This window comes from Chiroxiphia lanceolata, chromosome Z (genome assembly GCF_009829145.1).
Source record: "Chiroxiphia lanceolata isolate bChiLan1 chromosome Z, bChiLan1.pri, whole genome shotgun sequence".
Lineage (NCBI taxonomy): Eukaryota > Metazoa > Chordata > Aves > Passeriformes > Pipridae > Chiroxiphia > Chiroxiphia lanceolata.
In genome coordinates this window covers 33,408,226-33,421,384 of record NC_045671.1, presented here as the reverse complement: position 1 = coordinate 33,421,384, position 13,159 = coordinate 33,408,226, and the positions used below count along the sequence as shown (strand labels likewise).

General features: G+C 37.7%; 1 protein-coding gene across 3 annotated transcripts in view; it reads right to left on the bottom strand.

Moving 5' to 3' along the window:
- The window catches only part of DENND4C (DENN domain containing 4C), a 69,853-nt gene that overhangs the window by 30,825 nt on the left and 25,869 nt on the right, over positions 1 to 13,159 (bottom strand). For all 3 annotated transcript variants that reach the window (XM_032676080.1, XM_032676081.1, XM_032676079.1), the window contains exons 6-12: positions 11,113 to 11,354; positions 10,195 to 10,261; positions 9,487 to 9,545; positions 7,978 to 8,122; positions 7,456 to 7,631; positions 3,628 to 3,728; positions 676 to 894 (exon numbers count right to left, since the gene is read on the bottom strand). In XM_032676080.1, coding sequence (XP_032531971.1) covers positions 676 to 894; positions 3,628 to 3,728; positions 7,456 to 7,631; positions 7,978 to 8,122; positions 9,487 to 9,545; positions 10,195 to 10,261; positions 11,113 to 11,354 — 1,009 coding nt within the window. The remainder of the gene's footprint in view (positions 1 to 675; positions 895 to 3,627; positions 3,729 to 7,455; positions 7,632 to 7,977; positions 8,123 to 9,486; positions 9,546 to 10,194; positions 10,262 to 11,112; positions 11,355 to 13,159) is intronic.

The following is a 13,159-nucleotide window of genomic DNA, read 5'->3' as shown; positions in this document are numbered from 1 at the left end:
AAAAAATACTAAAAAAAATTATGATATTTTAAGAGGTAATGGGCCTGATAATATTTAAGACTCCCCAAACCATTGACTAAAAATTTCTTCTCAAATCTATCATCCAATAATTTAAAAAAAAAAAAATCAATCTCACCAAAAAAGAAAGAAAACTCACACGACCACATACAAAACAAAACACCTGTGACATTTTATGCAGCATTCAACTCATGAACAGATCTGAAAAGTTAACAGTGATGAGGAAAATTATATTTGCTGACTATTGCTTTATTACGTTTTAGATCTTTGCCCCATTTTCTAATATTCTCCTATTTATACCAAGACCATTACTTCATTCTTCATTACTGGGCTTTTAATATTTCAGCTCTGTGAAACTGAGAAATATTCTTCCATTCCCAAGAGGTGCCCTTAAAAAACAAGCCATGAAGACAGGGCATCATGTTACCCAAAGAAAACTTTTTTAATACCAGAGCTAGTGCAAACCTGCACTTCTATGCATATATATCTGTGTTCTAATCAACTTTGAATAGTTCAACTTCATACAGCTGCAATTCTAAATATTGCCACGGATTGTACAACCAAAGGGAACTTTGACCTTTTAAAGTTACACAGCTCCTCAACCCTAAAGTTGTAACACTGCCAACACTATCAGTAGCTGGTTTGCCTCACCCTCACCTTGATGATCAAACAAGGAATCAGCAGCAGTTGCTTTATTTGAAGGTGCCTGCGTGATTGGCTTGAGGAATGTTCTGTAACCCTTTAAAATAGATGCCATAAAACGGAGAAAAGCCTCCTGGATCTCCATCTCGAGTTCTATCATCTTCTTCTGCCAGGAGAAATCTGCCTCTATAGGAGTCATTTCCACTGCAGAGCCTTCTTGAGTTTTCCTGTGAACTAGCAATGAACAACATGTACAGTCCTTTATTAAAAATTCAGTCCATTCAAAAAATTTTTTCTACTTGCTCATGTTCAGAAATGACAAGCACTAGAACTCCTATAATTATTTCTCAATTTAACTGGTCCATATAAAAGGCAGGTTACTTCAAGAGCTGACTGTGTGTTTCTCTAACTCACGCAGCAGTTTGGGACATAAAAGGAGGATGGATGTCAGCTCAGTTAATGCTATTCTATGCCCAACTGAATGTAGTCTTTCAGTAATAAATCAACACAAACTTAAAGCACCATGTGTCCCCTCCCTGCACCCAAGCAGCTCCTCTTGGGCTGCTCTGCAATCTTCAGTCTCCTCTTCAGGCCTCTTTAGGCCTTGGCCTTGATTAATGACTCCCGAGCTGTTAAGCTCCCCTTGAGCTTATCAGAAACACTGTCTGTTCTCAGCAATTGCTGCTGCCTAAAGAACAGCTGTTGCCTCATGGAAAGCCTTGGAACACTATCTGCCTGACTCATAGCCTGAACGGAACGATATTATTATAACTGGACTTTTGAGGAAAATTCCAGTAGTTACCAATCTCCAGGAAGGATATTGATGGACCATCCTGTAACACTACAAAGACCAGTCCTAAGCCAAGCCCTCTGAGGTCTCCTGGGCCACTGCGACTGCACCAGCACCTCCTTCTCAGTGGGACTTCTCGGAGCTCACCAGCTCTCCAGTTTGTGACAGTCCAAGGACCACAGTCAAAAGCTGCCGACAGGATCTGGGCTAATACCTCTACAATCCTCAAGCTCAACCTGTCACCCACTGAGGGTTGCCAAGACATCCAACGTTGAGTATCTGACTAAACTCAAGGTGAATTTTTAACAGGTAGACATACCTTTGTACACAATTCTTTGTGTCTGCTGAATGCATGTGTGAAGGGATTTAAACACCCAACAGCAAGTATAGTATGAGTATTTCCATCTCAGATCTGTAGTTAAGTTACTGTGGTGCTTACAGTAAATCCTATTAAATAACTTTGTTAATGTTAGTCAGTGATTAAGTGCTGTTAACACATTTAGACATAAACCTGGGCCTTTGGATTCAGCTCCTTAGTCTAGGGGTAAGTTTGGACTCAGTTGCACCTAGGCTCCAGGAGAAGTTTAGAAGGCAAGGGGATCCTCTCTGCACCTCTTGTCTCAGCAGTAGGGTTTCCCTTGCTCCTTTGCATTGCCAGTTAACAGTCCCTGTTAAAATCATTCTGCATTGATTCTAACCCGATTTTCCTTTGCATGCTTTATCCATGTAGTAAGTAATGAAGTGAATCTTGGTACTGAAATTTGTTGTGCTTTCGCAAATTTTATATTAAACCTGCTTTTACTGATACACCTTTGCTGGTCATTCTTTAAGTGACCTAAATCATTCATTTGTGACACCACGTTTTCCCTGTTCTGAAGACTGTGCATCTAAACCAATTCTTCCAACAAAAATTCTAACATTTTAGTGCACCAAAAGGTAGAAACAAAAAGGTGACATTCAGAGTTTACCCTTGCGTTCTTAAAAAAACCCAGCAACAAGTATTGCTGAAAATGATAGTTTCACACTTTTTATTACTAAAACCACCATCTTCTGCTTCTGGAATTTACAAATTTTGTATATCTTGTGTATCTATGAGGCTATCATCGTCTCCTTTCCCATAATGATGTAACCTAACACACCGTGAACCAGATTGAGAGAACATATCTACAGTAAGAAAGAAGCAATAGCTGAAAACTGTTAGGTCACTTAGAACCTTGCCCTTATCTGTCCAAGTCATTAGGCTGAAGATGGTCAGTTTTTGTTTTTACTTTGCCAAAATACTTTGTCAAAATTTAGTTACTCCACTATTCTCGTAGAAAAGTCATTATCTAAGAAATTCACTAGTACTGGACCCTGGAATCTCTGTGGAAGCCTCTCATCTGTGCCTTGGAAGATCATGGAACAGATCCTCCTAGAAGCCATGATGAGGCACATGGGGGACAGGGAGGTGATTTGAGACAGTCAGCACAGCTTCACCAAGGGCAAGTCCAGCCTGACCAACTTAGTGACCTTATATGATGGAGTGATTGCATCAGTGGACAAGGGAAGGGCTGCAGATGTCATTTATCTGGACTTCTGTAAGGCCTTTGACATGGTCCCCCACAACATCTCTGAACTGCAGAGAGACTGTTAGATGGGTAAGAAAGTGGTTGAACGGTGGCATCCAGACGGTAATGGTCAACAGCTCAGAGTCCTGATGGACATCAGTGACAAGTAGTGTTCCTTAGGATCTGTACTGGGACCAGTGTTATCTAATGTCTTCATTAATGACACAGGCAGAGGAACAGAGTGCACCCTCAGCAAATTTGCAGATGACACCAAGCTGAGTGGTGTGGTTGACACACCTGAAGGACAGGATGCCAAACCTGGCCATGCTCAAGAAGTGGGCCCATGGGAACCTCCTAAGATCAAGTGCAAGATGCTGCAACCTGGGCTGGGACAACCTCCAGTGCCAATACGGGCTGAAGGATGAACAGATGTTTGCTGAGAAGGACTTGGGGGTGCTGGTGGATGGGAGGCTGGACATGACCATGAGTAAAGGCTAAAAAAAAAAGATTAAATTTTAAGAAGTCACAGGAAAAAAATTATCTAAAAAATAAAATTGACACCTCATGTGATAGAAGGAAGTCCTTACATTTATATACTAATTACAATTCATTTTATTTTTTCTATTTCACCTGTTGCCAGCTGTGAGTGCAGTTTCTTTAAGGTGCTGAGTAGACTTTTACATGGCTTTTTGGGAAACTGCTTCCAGTTGGTGCTCTTCTTATCATCTGATCTGTAACACAGGAGAGAAAAAAATGGACATATAAAATACAGTTAGTATAAAAAAGAAGAACTCAACAGCCCTAGGTTTCTTCATTTACAGCAGGCAGTACCTAAAAAACATTATTTTGAAATTTTGTCAGTGTCCCTATTCGTTACAAAGAAAAAAAACAGGAGTGACAAAACTCAGAATTTCATTTCCTCAGATACAGAACAGTATAAATTGAGTAATAAGTAGAGTTTTGTCCAGTCTATAAGGAATATGTAGATTAAGCCTTGATTTAGACCTTTCAGATGATTTCCCTTTCAGATTTTTCTATCAGTCTTGTTACTATACGTAACTACTGTGCAAAGTCTATTCTACCATTAATGCGCCATACTGCTATTGGTATAAATAAAAGGCAGTTCTGAATACAACATGAAATTGTTATGGCAAAATGCTGGAAGATAATTTGGTAACTTTATGGTCATATGGCACACTGAAACATGTTTATGGCAACTCAGTCCCATCTTCAACAGGGCTAGGAAGACTGGGAATTGAGTTCATAGTTGGAAAATTATGTGGTTGATCAAACAATGGAGTAAATTATCTAAAGGAATGCTCATCTTCTTTAAGAACAACAACAGATAAAATGCTAGACCACCTTCAAGCAGTGGGATATAAAGAGAGATTAGTAGGGAGTAAATCCCAAGAACTTTTACACCTCTTTCTGGAAGGCAGAAGATGGGGGAGAATCTCTATTACAGAGAGAATATCAAACCTTGTGGCCATGAGACCAAAACAGTTATTACTATCCAAGCTGATACTGTCACTAGTTGCTTTTGCACTTTGCATTTTTGAGATCCTTGTTCCATTATTATTTGCCCTACTGGCAAATCAACACAGGAATATCTTAGGAAGGAAGCCAAAATTTCAGGAGTTAAAGAAAAATTGCATGCTTACAAATGCATTTGCCCATTCTTCCCCTGCAATAATTGCATACCTATAAATAATTTAAGTGGTACCATTCCAAAAATGTCAGGAAAAAATCCTGCTATCAAACCTTTGCCCTAAAAAAGCTATTCAATGAACTTTCAATTTTAACTTTCACAGAGATAGTTGAAAAAAAAAATTTAAAAAAGCATTAAGGAAGATACTGAATGAATAAAAGTCCTGCAGTATTTTTCAGCATAGCAGCAAACCTGCTCTAGAAAGACACAGACTGATTGATGTACCAGAAAATACTGCATTTTTCAAAAGTTATTTTTCTATTAAGCAGTCTTTCCAGGTCAGCAACAGCGCTGTTAAATGCTTTTACATATAAAAAAAAAGCAAAAAAAAAAAAGCAAAAAAAAAAAGCAAAAAAAAAAAAGCAAAAAAAAAAAGGCAAAAAAAAAAAAGCAAAAAAAAAAGCAAAAAAAAAAAGCAAAAAAAAAAAGCAAAAAAAAAAAAAGCAAGCAGCGTTGCCACTGAAATAAAAAGGGGCAGAAACAGATGTGGATAAAACTGAATGAAACATAAATATTTATTCACTAATAACATAGTATTTCAGAATTCTCTATGATCCTCAACAAAAAGTGCTTTATGGACATTTGGGTTTATTTACACATCTGCAAAACTGAAAGATACACTAATCTCCAAGTTAAAAAAGTTTTATAATGAAGGTACCAACATCTCACATTTGCCTAAGTCAAATGTTACAGATGTCAAATTCCTCTGGGAGCCAAATATGTCATACAGATAAATGCAAAATGGGCAGCAAAAAAGAAAAAGATCACTTAACTATTGAAAGAGAAATGGACTTTTAAAACAGTAAAAGAAAAGGTGCAAAAGTCTTTCCAGTTTGTCTCAGATAGACTTTCAGTTCAACAACCAATTCAAGTAATGTTGGTACTTGGTCTTTCTAACAGTTATCCCAACAGAATCTTGACATCCTTATCTGCCTGCGAAATTTCCTGTTTCTATTCTATTTTTCAGCAACCCAATCTTCAACTTTCATTCCACTTATGAAGACAAACACTGAAGTATTTTTCATTGCAAATATCTTCAAATAAATAAGTTATCTTCTTTGACTTTCTTCAATGCATTCCTCTTTCACAACACCTATAATTATTCTTTTGGTGGCATAATACCAAATATATCAAACTGGGCCATACTGTGATGAAAATGCTTTTTGCAGTGTTTCTAATGGGGACCTAGGGGAAGCAGAAGAAAAAGTAAATAAAAAACATAAAACCAATCTGCTCCACTGTTTACCATTTCCTGTAATCTTACTAATAAAACAAAGCATATCAGTAATATAAAGGAAATATTTGCTTCAATAGAGTAAGGGTCTTTCTGAGACAACAGAAACCAAGCATTCCACTAACCCACAGATCAAATGACTAAGTCCAATCCAAGCTAGTAAAAGTAAAAGACAAGAGTTAAAAAGTGACATTAAGTAAAATTAAATGTTGAAATTAATTAAATTTAAATAAATTTTCATTTTAATTAATTAATTTTTTAAAATCTCACTAAAAAAGGGAGATTAAGTAAAACTAAATTTTCACAGAGAAAAGATGTGCACTTTAGTTAATGATGTTCACCCTCATCTGGAACTAGCTCAGATACCTCTATTTATGCTCTTATTAATTTAAAATAGAAAGGTAGTTAATAGAAGTTACTAGACACCTGAAAAAACTAAATTTTCAACTCAGTTATTTGTACTCACATTACAAAAAACCAGACTCTGAATTAACCTCTCCTCAAGAAGGTGCAAAAAAAACTGTTCATGCAATACCTTCAATTTAAGGAAAGTATTAAAAATTTAATAATTATGTGAAAATATTTTAGAATTAAGACAGCAAATTTTGCTTGATTGATCTCACAAAAAACTTGTCCTTGTAACTTGAGAAAAATTTCTTCAACACTAACATAAAGTAGTCCAAGTCCAAGACAGCATCAGGATCTGTCATGAAGGGTCCCAAAGCATTCGTGTTTGTTTAGGATGGAAAAAAGCCTTTAAGATCATCAAGTTCCAGCATTGTGAAGCCCACCATGAAACCACATCCACCACTAAAACAAGAAACGCATCTACATGTCTTTTAACTACCTCCAGGGTTGGTGACTCAATGGCTTCCTTGAGCACTCTGTTCCAATGCCTGACCTTCAGTGAAGGAAGTTTTCCTACAATCCAATCTAAACCTTATCTAGGGCAACTTGATGCCATTTCCTTTCATCCTGCTGCCTGTTACTTGGGAGAAGAGGCTGACCTCCACCTGACTACAATCTCCTTTCAGACAGTTGTAAAGAGCAATATGGTCTCCCCCAGGCTCCTTTCCTACACACTAAACACTCCAGCACCCTTACTGCTCCTCAAAAACACACATGCTCCAGACCCTTCACCAGCTCCACTGCCCTCTTCTGGACTCACTCCAGCATCAAAATGTCTTTCTTGTCATAAGGAGTACAAAACTGAACACAGGATTTTAGGTGCAGTCTCACCAATGCCAAGTACAGGGTGAAAATCCCTTCCCTAGTTACTTACCATTGTTACTAAATTTACAGCAACATCTGCATCACATTTTTACAGGAAGTACCAAGTGTTGATCCTTGACTTAGTAAATTTTAATTTGGGGTGAAGCATTAGAAATGAGAAAAAGAACAGTGGACAGTAAGAAACAAACCACAGTGGATAAAAGAGCATTTAACAATTTTATCTCCTGAGCATTTCAGCAACCTCTCCATCTACAGATAAACGTAAAATCTCTACAGAACTTACATGTACACCATATTTGTGTCTAAGTCAATGCACACAATATCCTGCGGTGGATCGTACAGATCAAAATATCGTGAATCAACTCCAACAATAAATGGAACTGGTGCGCTGAGTACGGTGGCCAGAGACAAAGGACAAAGGGGGATATATGGACATTGCCATTGAAATGGAAATATCATCTGAAGAAAAAATTAAATTAACGCATTAAAACAAGACAACAGAGACTGTATAAAAAAAAATCAAGAAGTTATATGCAGCACATCAAAATGAAATTGCTAAAAGCTTTGCAACACTGTCAGAAAAACGTTCTCAAGTTTGATCACTTATATACAGCACATCTCTTAGTGAGATATGCAAAAATTATGATCTTTCTAATAGTTATTAGCTACAGCACTTTAATTAAATGCTGTTGCTGGGAAAAATTACCATCTAATACATCAGTAATTTTAACTTAAAAAAGCCCTGTAACAACTGTGGTGTTTAAACCAATTTCTCTCCTTGCTGTACAGAACACTTCGTACTTACAGCTACTACAGCTTCAGCAATTCCTGTCAACACAGCTGGTCTAAGAGAATGGAGCAGGATCTTGCCTTCTAATAATACAAAGAGTAACAGAGTGGCACAGTTCTCTGGTCCAAGATTCATAAGCAGAGTGCTAAAGTTTGCTCCACTAAGGAGTGCATGGGAAAGGGGAAGAAAAGAAGAATGTTATCAGGTTTTAAAAAAAAAGTCACTTCTATTAAACTTCTGACAACTGTTTGGAATCAACTAGTTGAATGGTACTAATATTACCACACATCAAATACTTAACTAACTAACAGCTCTCATGTCATCGTAAGACTTACACTACCACAAAGTAACCTAAATTCAAATTCTACTGCTAAAGAAAGATACACTAAGCCATGCAACTGCTGAATTTGTGTTGTTTATGGCACTCTTTCTCATAGATACCCAGGCATCTTGTCTTCGTAACAGTTAAACACATCCAACTGGTTAATTCAAAAAGACAAACACCAGTAGTTTCATATGATGGGTTACCTCAGGCAAAAATCATTAACTGTAGTTCATCAGAACATTCTGATCTTAGAATCACAGTATCAAATTCTAATGTGAGTCAAGCAAAATTAATCCATCATTTTGATAGCAAAAAGCCTTTAGTTTCTACAGTTTAGACTCCGTTTCATTTGTTTGGACTGTATGCATTTATGAATTGCAATGAGATCTATTAGAGCACAGGGGTGTAAAATCTGTCCTTAGAAAAGCGTTTACAAGTTACTTTGCAATTTGGTGGCTGGCTGTGATTTCTCACTCAAGTACCTGTGCAACAGATGTGATTAAATATGAATATGAATATGAATTAAACATGATAAATAAAGAATATTACACAATAATGTTTTGGGGTAGGAAGAATAAAAAGGGAGAATATTTTGGTTTTTAACTTAAAGACAAACCAAAAATCAACAAAACCATTGAAACAAAACCTCATGTCACTATCATAGGGAGCTCCAACCCAGAAGACCCAAGCAGTATCCACAGAGACTGCATCAACCTCCAATCACAAATACAATTTTTAGGTGTACTTTTGAATTTCTGAAATGTCTGCATTTGCACTTTCAAAGATTTCACCTAACTATTCGACGTAATTATCTCTCTTGGATCCAAAAAAGCAGAAAAACCAAAACAACAGTCTCTATACTACTAAAAAAAAATAAAATTGCTTATTACACCGGTTCTGAAATACAGGATCTTTAAATACATGTATTTGTTTCCTCATAGACACCTTCTTATTCCTTCATAGTTCCTACAATAATCTGGTAATTTATATTTATTTCAGGATAATTAGTGATATTACACTTCCAAAATGGACACACCTATGTCAGACGACAACACTCTATAACATTATAAATGCATACTGAACTTTCTGGTTAGAATGTTTAATGATACTGCAGTAATATTTGACTTCCTTCTATGACTGACTCCTATTTGTCTCTGAATTTTTCAAGTAGCATACATTTAAAGCATTAATAATGATACCTTAATGGCAATGGTGTAGAAACTGGCTGTGACAATATTAATGCATCATGGGCAGAAAGCTGAAACACAAAGTAGTATGCGATTGGTATGGACAACTCCAAAGTTAATACAGTATAATATTCCAATACAAATGTATATCCATAATTTCATGAACTGCCTGGCAGACAGACACAATGTCATGTACCAGAGACAACCTCTGGGACTCATGGTCACTAGGTGAACAGAGCTTGTATCAGTCACTGAAACAATTCTCAGAATTATAGAAAATTGTCTGTGATTCAGTGTTGGACACGCTACTGGCTGCCAGGTGATTAAAACAGAGGAACACAAGAGAAAATGTCCCAGGGGACTAGACTCTGATCCACAGCAGTGGGTGGACAAGTGAGGGAAAGATAGAAAACAACCCTACCAGTGAGGTAACACAAATGGTGCCTATAAAATGAAAGGGTAGTACGAGGCAGAAAGTTTAGAAGTGCAAGGAGGACACTGCTGCCATCTACACCACCTAAAGCCTGAAACTGTCTCCTTTGCTAACTTGTCCCAGGTTTATATCAATGAGAAAGAAGGCCAACCCAATCATCTCCTCCCTGTTCCCTTCCAGCAGGTGGGTATTCAAAGCCAAGCAAAAAGCCTAAAGAAAGAAACCAAAGGCAAGAAAGAAAGTTTGCCATTACTGTAGTTAAAAATGGTTGCAAACGTTTGGCTTACCTGCACAAGAATTCTTGGCCTTTGTGGTGAAGGGAAAGGTATATTGTGCATAAAATGGGATATATGCCTGCAAAGTAGACAAGATGTTAGAAAACCACCACTGGGGATTAAGGAGAGACTGAAAACAATGTTAACCACGTTTTGGAATTAATACTGTACCATGTTTTAGAAAGGCTGTTAAGATTTATTTACCGTTTTGATACATTTAAGAGCCTATTTACGCAAACCAAAACAAAGAATCTCTATTCAATTTCCAAGCATGAAATGTGAGTAATACTGACAGTTTCAGATATGTAAGCAAAAGGTAAGAACACAAGGGCATCTAGGCAAGCCATTTAAAACCCCAGGCAGCCTAACTCCACTCTATAGTTTCTAACGAGACTTTACTAGGAGGAGCTACATACCTCACTGCCAAAGATCTAACAGTTTGGAAAGTACCATTGTATTTCAGTAAACTTTTAGGACCCTGATAAGCATCCTCTGCAGAGGTTTTACATGCACACAGACACACAGAGAAACAATCTGCATTAGTTGCAGTGCTTGGACACACATATTCATTGCTACTGTACAGCATCCCTGAGTTTATACGTATTAAGCTAAAATGCAGGACTGCAAATGTAGCATGTATCACAGCTCAGCCATTTTCTGTGTTTGATGTAGCTCAAAGAAAGGTAAACATACTTAACATATTTTAACAGAAAAGTCAAAGTAAAATCCAGTTAACTTTGCTGGTGGTGCAAGAGCCAGTACTATTAAACAGAAGCAGCAATAATTTCTATCAGTACAAAATAAGCTAAACAGTGGAAGCAAGATGATGCATCAACTATACCAACTAGGCAAGTGTGACATCCATAAATCACATGATTTCTTGAGCTGATAACTACATTCCCACAACAACTGGAGAAATGTTCTACATACTTTTCAATGGGAAGAGGATGAGGTCCAGAGACAGACAGTTTATAGATGAACATAAGAAATTTTCGAAATGCTTCAAAGAAAGGCCAGTGTGAGAGAAGGCAGATGCATTTGTTTGAATTGATGGACTTGGAAGTAATCACTTTCCTCTCTACAGTTGTCAGGAGACCCAGCTGCGATTGCTGTTTTTCTGTTAGCAGCTCCCGGGGATACGGCTCATAAAACTGAATAGCAGCACCATATACCTAAAAGATGAAGGAAAACAGCGAAGCAGACTCAGTATTTAACAGGAGTATTTAACAGGTTAAAACTTCTGAAGCATCCTTAAGTCCTTCATATTTGCACACACTATAGTGCTTTTGCTGGTAGCTTATGAAATGACTTTTCATTTATGTAACAGAGAAAGCACCCTTATAAACAAAATACTTTGGACTCTTGTGCCTCTCTTCCCGATTTTCACTGCACTTTCCTCAATAAAGTATTCATACTCAGTAACTTGAAAGGCAAGGAAGCAAACTGCACGCTGTGACAAAACTCTATCTATTAACCGTGAGGGTAAAAGAAAAAAAAAACAAAATCAAAAATCCCTCAAACCTCCAACCCTCATGAAATGTTTGTGTTCAATAAATTCCCCCATCATTACCAAACTAAGCAATAAAATTATTCCAGCTTTGACTTCACTCATTTTATCAAGCTAAACCTTTTCTAATATTTGTGAAGGAACAAGATTCAGGATGGGAGAGGTTCCAGGCATGGAGAAAAACATACAGCAATTGACAGAACTTTATGATACAGACTTTACAGTTCTTATGTGTTTATAAATATACACATTGTATGTTTCCCCAGGATTTGTACTTCCTGGGCATGTCCAGGCATGCCCACTTCCCTGCTTCCCCGCTCCCCTCTGTGATAGGCTGAAGAAGCTGCAGAGAGGAGACAGTTACCATTTGCCCTTTCCTTCCCCGGTTCCTCCCACGTTCCTCCCCCTTTGCCTGTGTCCCTACCCCGATTTGTTCCTCCGTTTGTCTGTCTCATGCTCCACCCCATATTCTAGCCCTTTCCCCACTTGAAACTCATAAAACCCCTACACCCCTCAATAAAGTGTTCCATTTGCACCTCTACCTTGTGTCTGGATCCATCCGTGCTGTGTTACGGCTCCATCCCCCCTCAGACCATGGCAAATATTCCCTTCCTATTTTTCAAAGTTTCAATATTAACTGAATTATTCTGCCAAGCTTAGCAAAAGAAGAACAGGGAAAGAAAAATACTGCATCCTTCCTTGCAAAGGAAGTATTAATATTCTGGAGAAATATCTTTTTTCTATTTGGAAATGGAAAAGAATATAAATTTCCTATTAGGTGACTGAGACAGAGTGGAAGTTGAGCTGTTATCACTAACAGAGCCAAACTGCTGTTTATTAGCCACAGAGAGATAATCGCATTAAAATCACTTATTCCCATATGCAGTTCACACACACACAGGCACAGACACACACACACACACAGACATACACAGTTGGCAAGCTGAAACAAAAGCTGAGAGATCAACCCTAAACTAGGGCTCCCTTGCTTCATCAGATGTACTTATAATCCCATAGTCTCTATGTATAGCAGACACTGCCTTTCCCACATGTGGGCCAAGTCATGCGACACCTTTTTGGTGCCTGTGTGTGCTGGTGGCCTTATACAGCCTTCTTATTCAGAAAACAGATCGTGTTCTGAATCTGTCACTTCATACAAATTCAGAAGGATCACTAGTCTTGGGACATCATTAGAGCCTTTCACATATTCACCTCTCGGCACATATGGTTCCTCTTCCTGCCCTGCTGTTTTCTGGTAACTAGTTTCCAATTCATGTGCATAGATACCTGCAGAACCCAACTACACAAATTCACAAAGAAGTGGCTTTTAAGGTAACAATATGAAAACTCTTAACAACTTAAACATTGCTAACACACGTCCTAAGTTCTCTTTTACATGCAGAGTACAATTCCATTCCCAGAAACTCCTTCCTTGAATCAACAGAGAAATCCATGTGCTGTGAGTTTTAG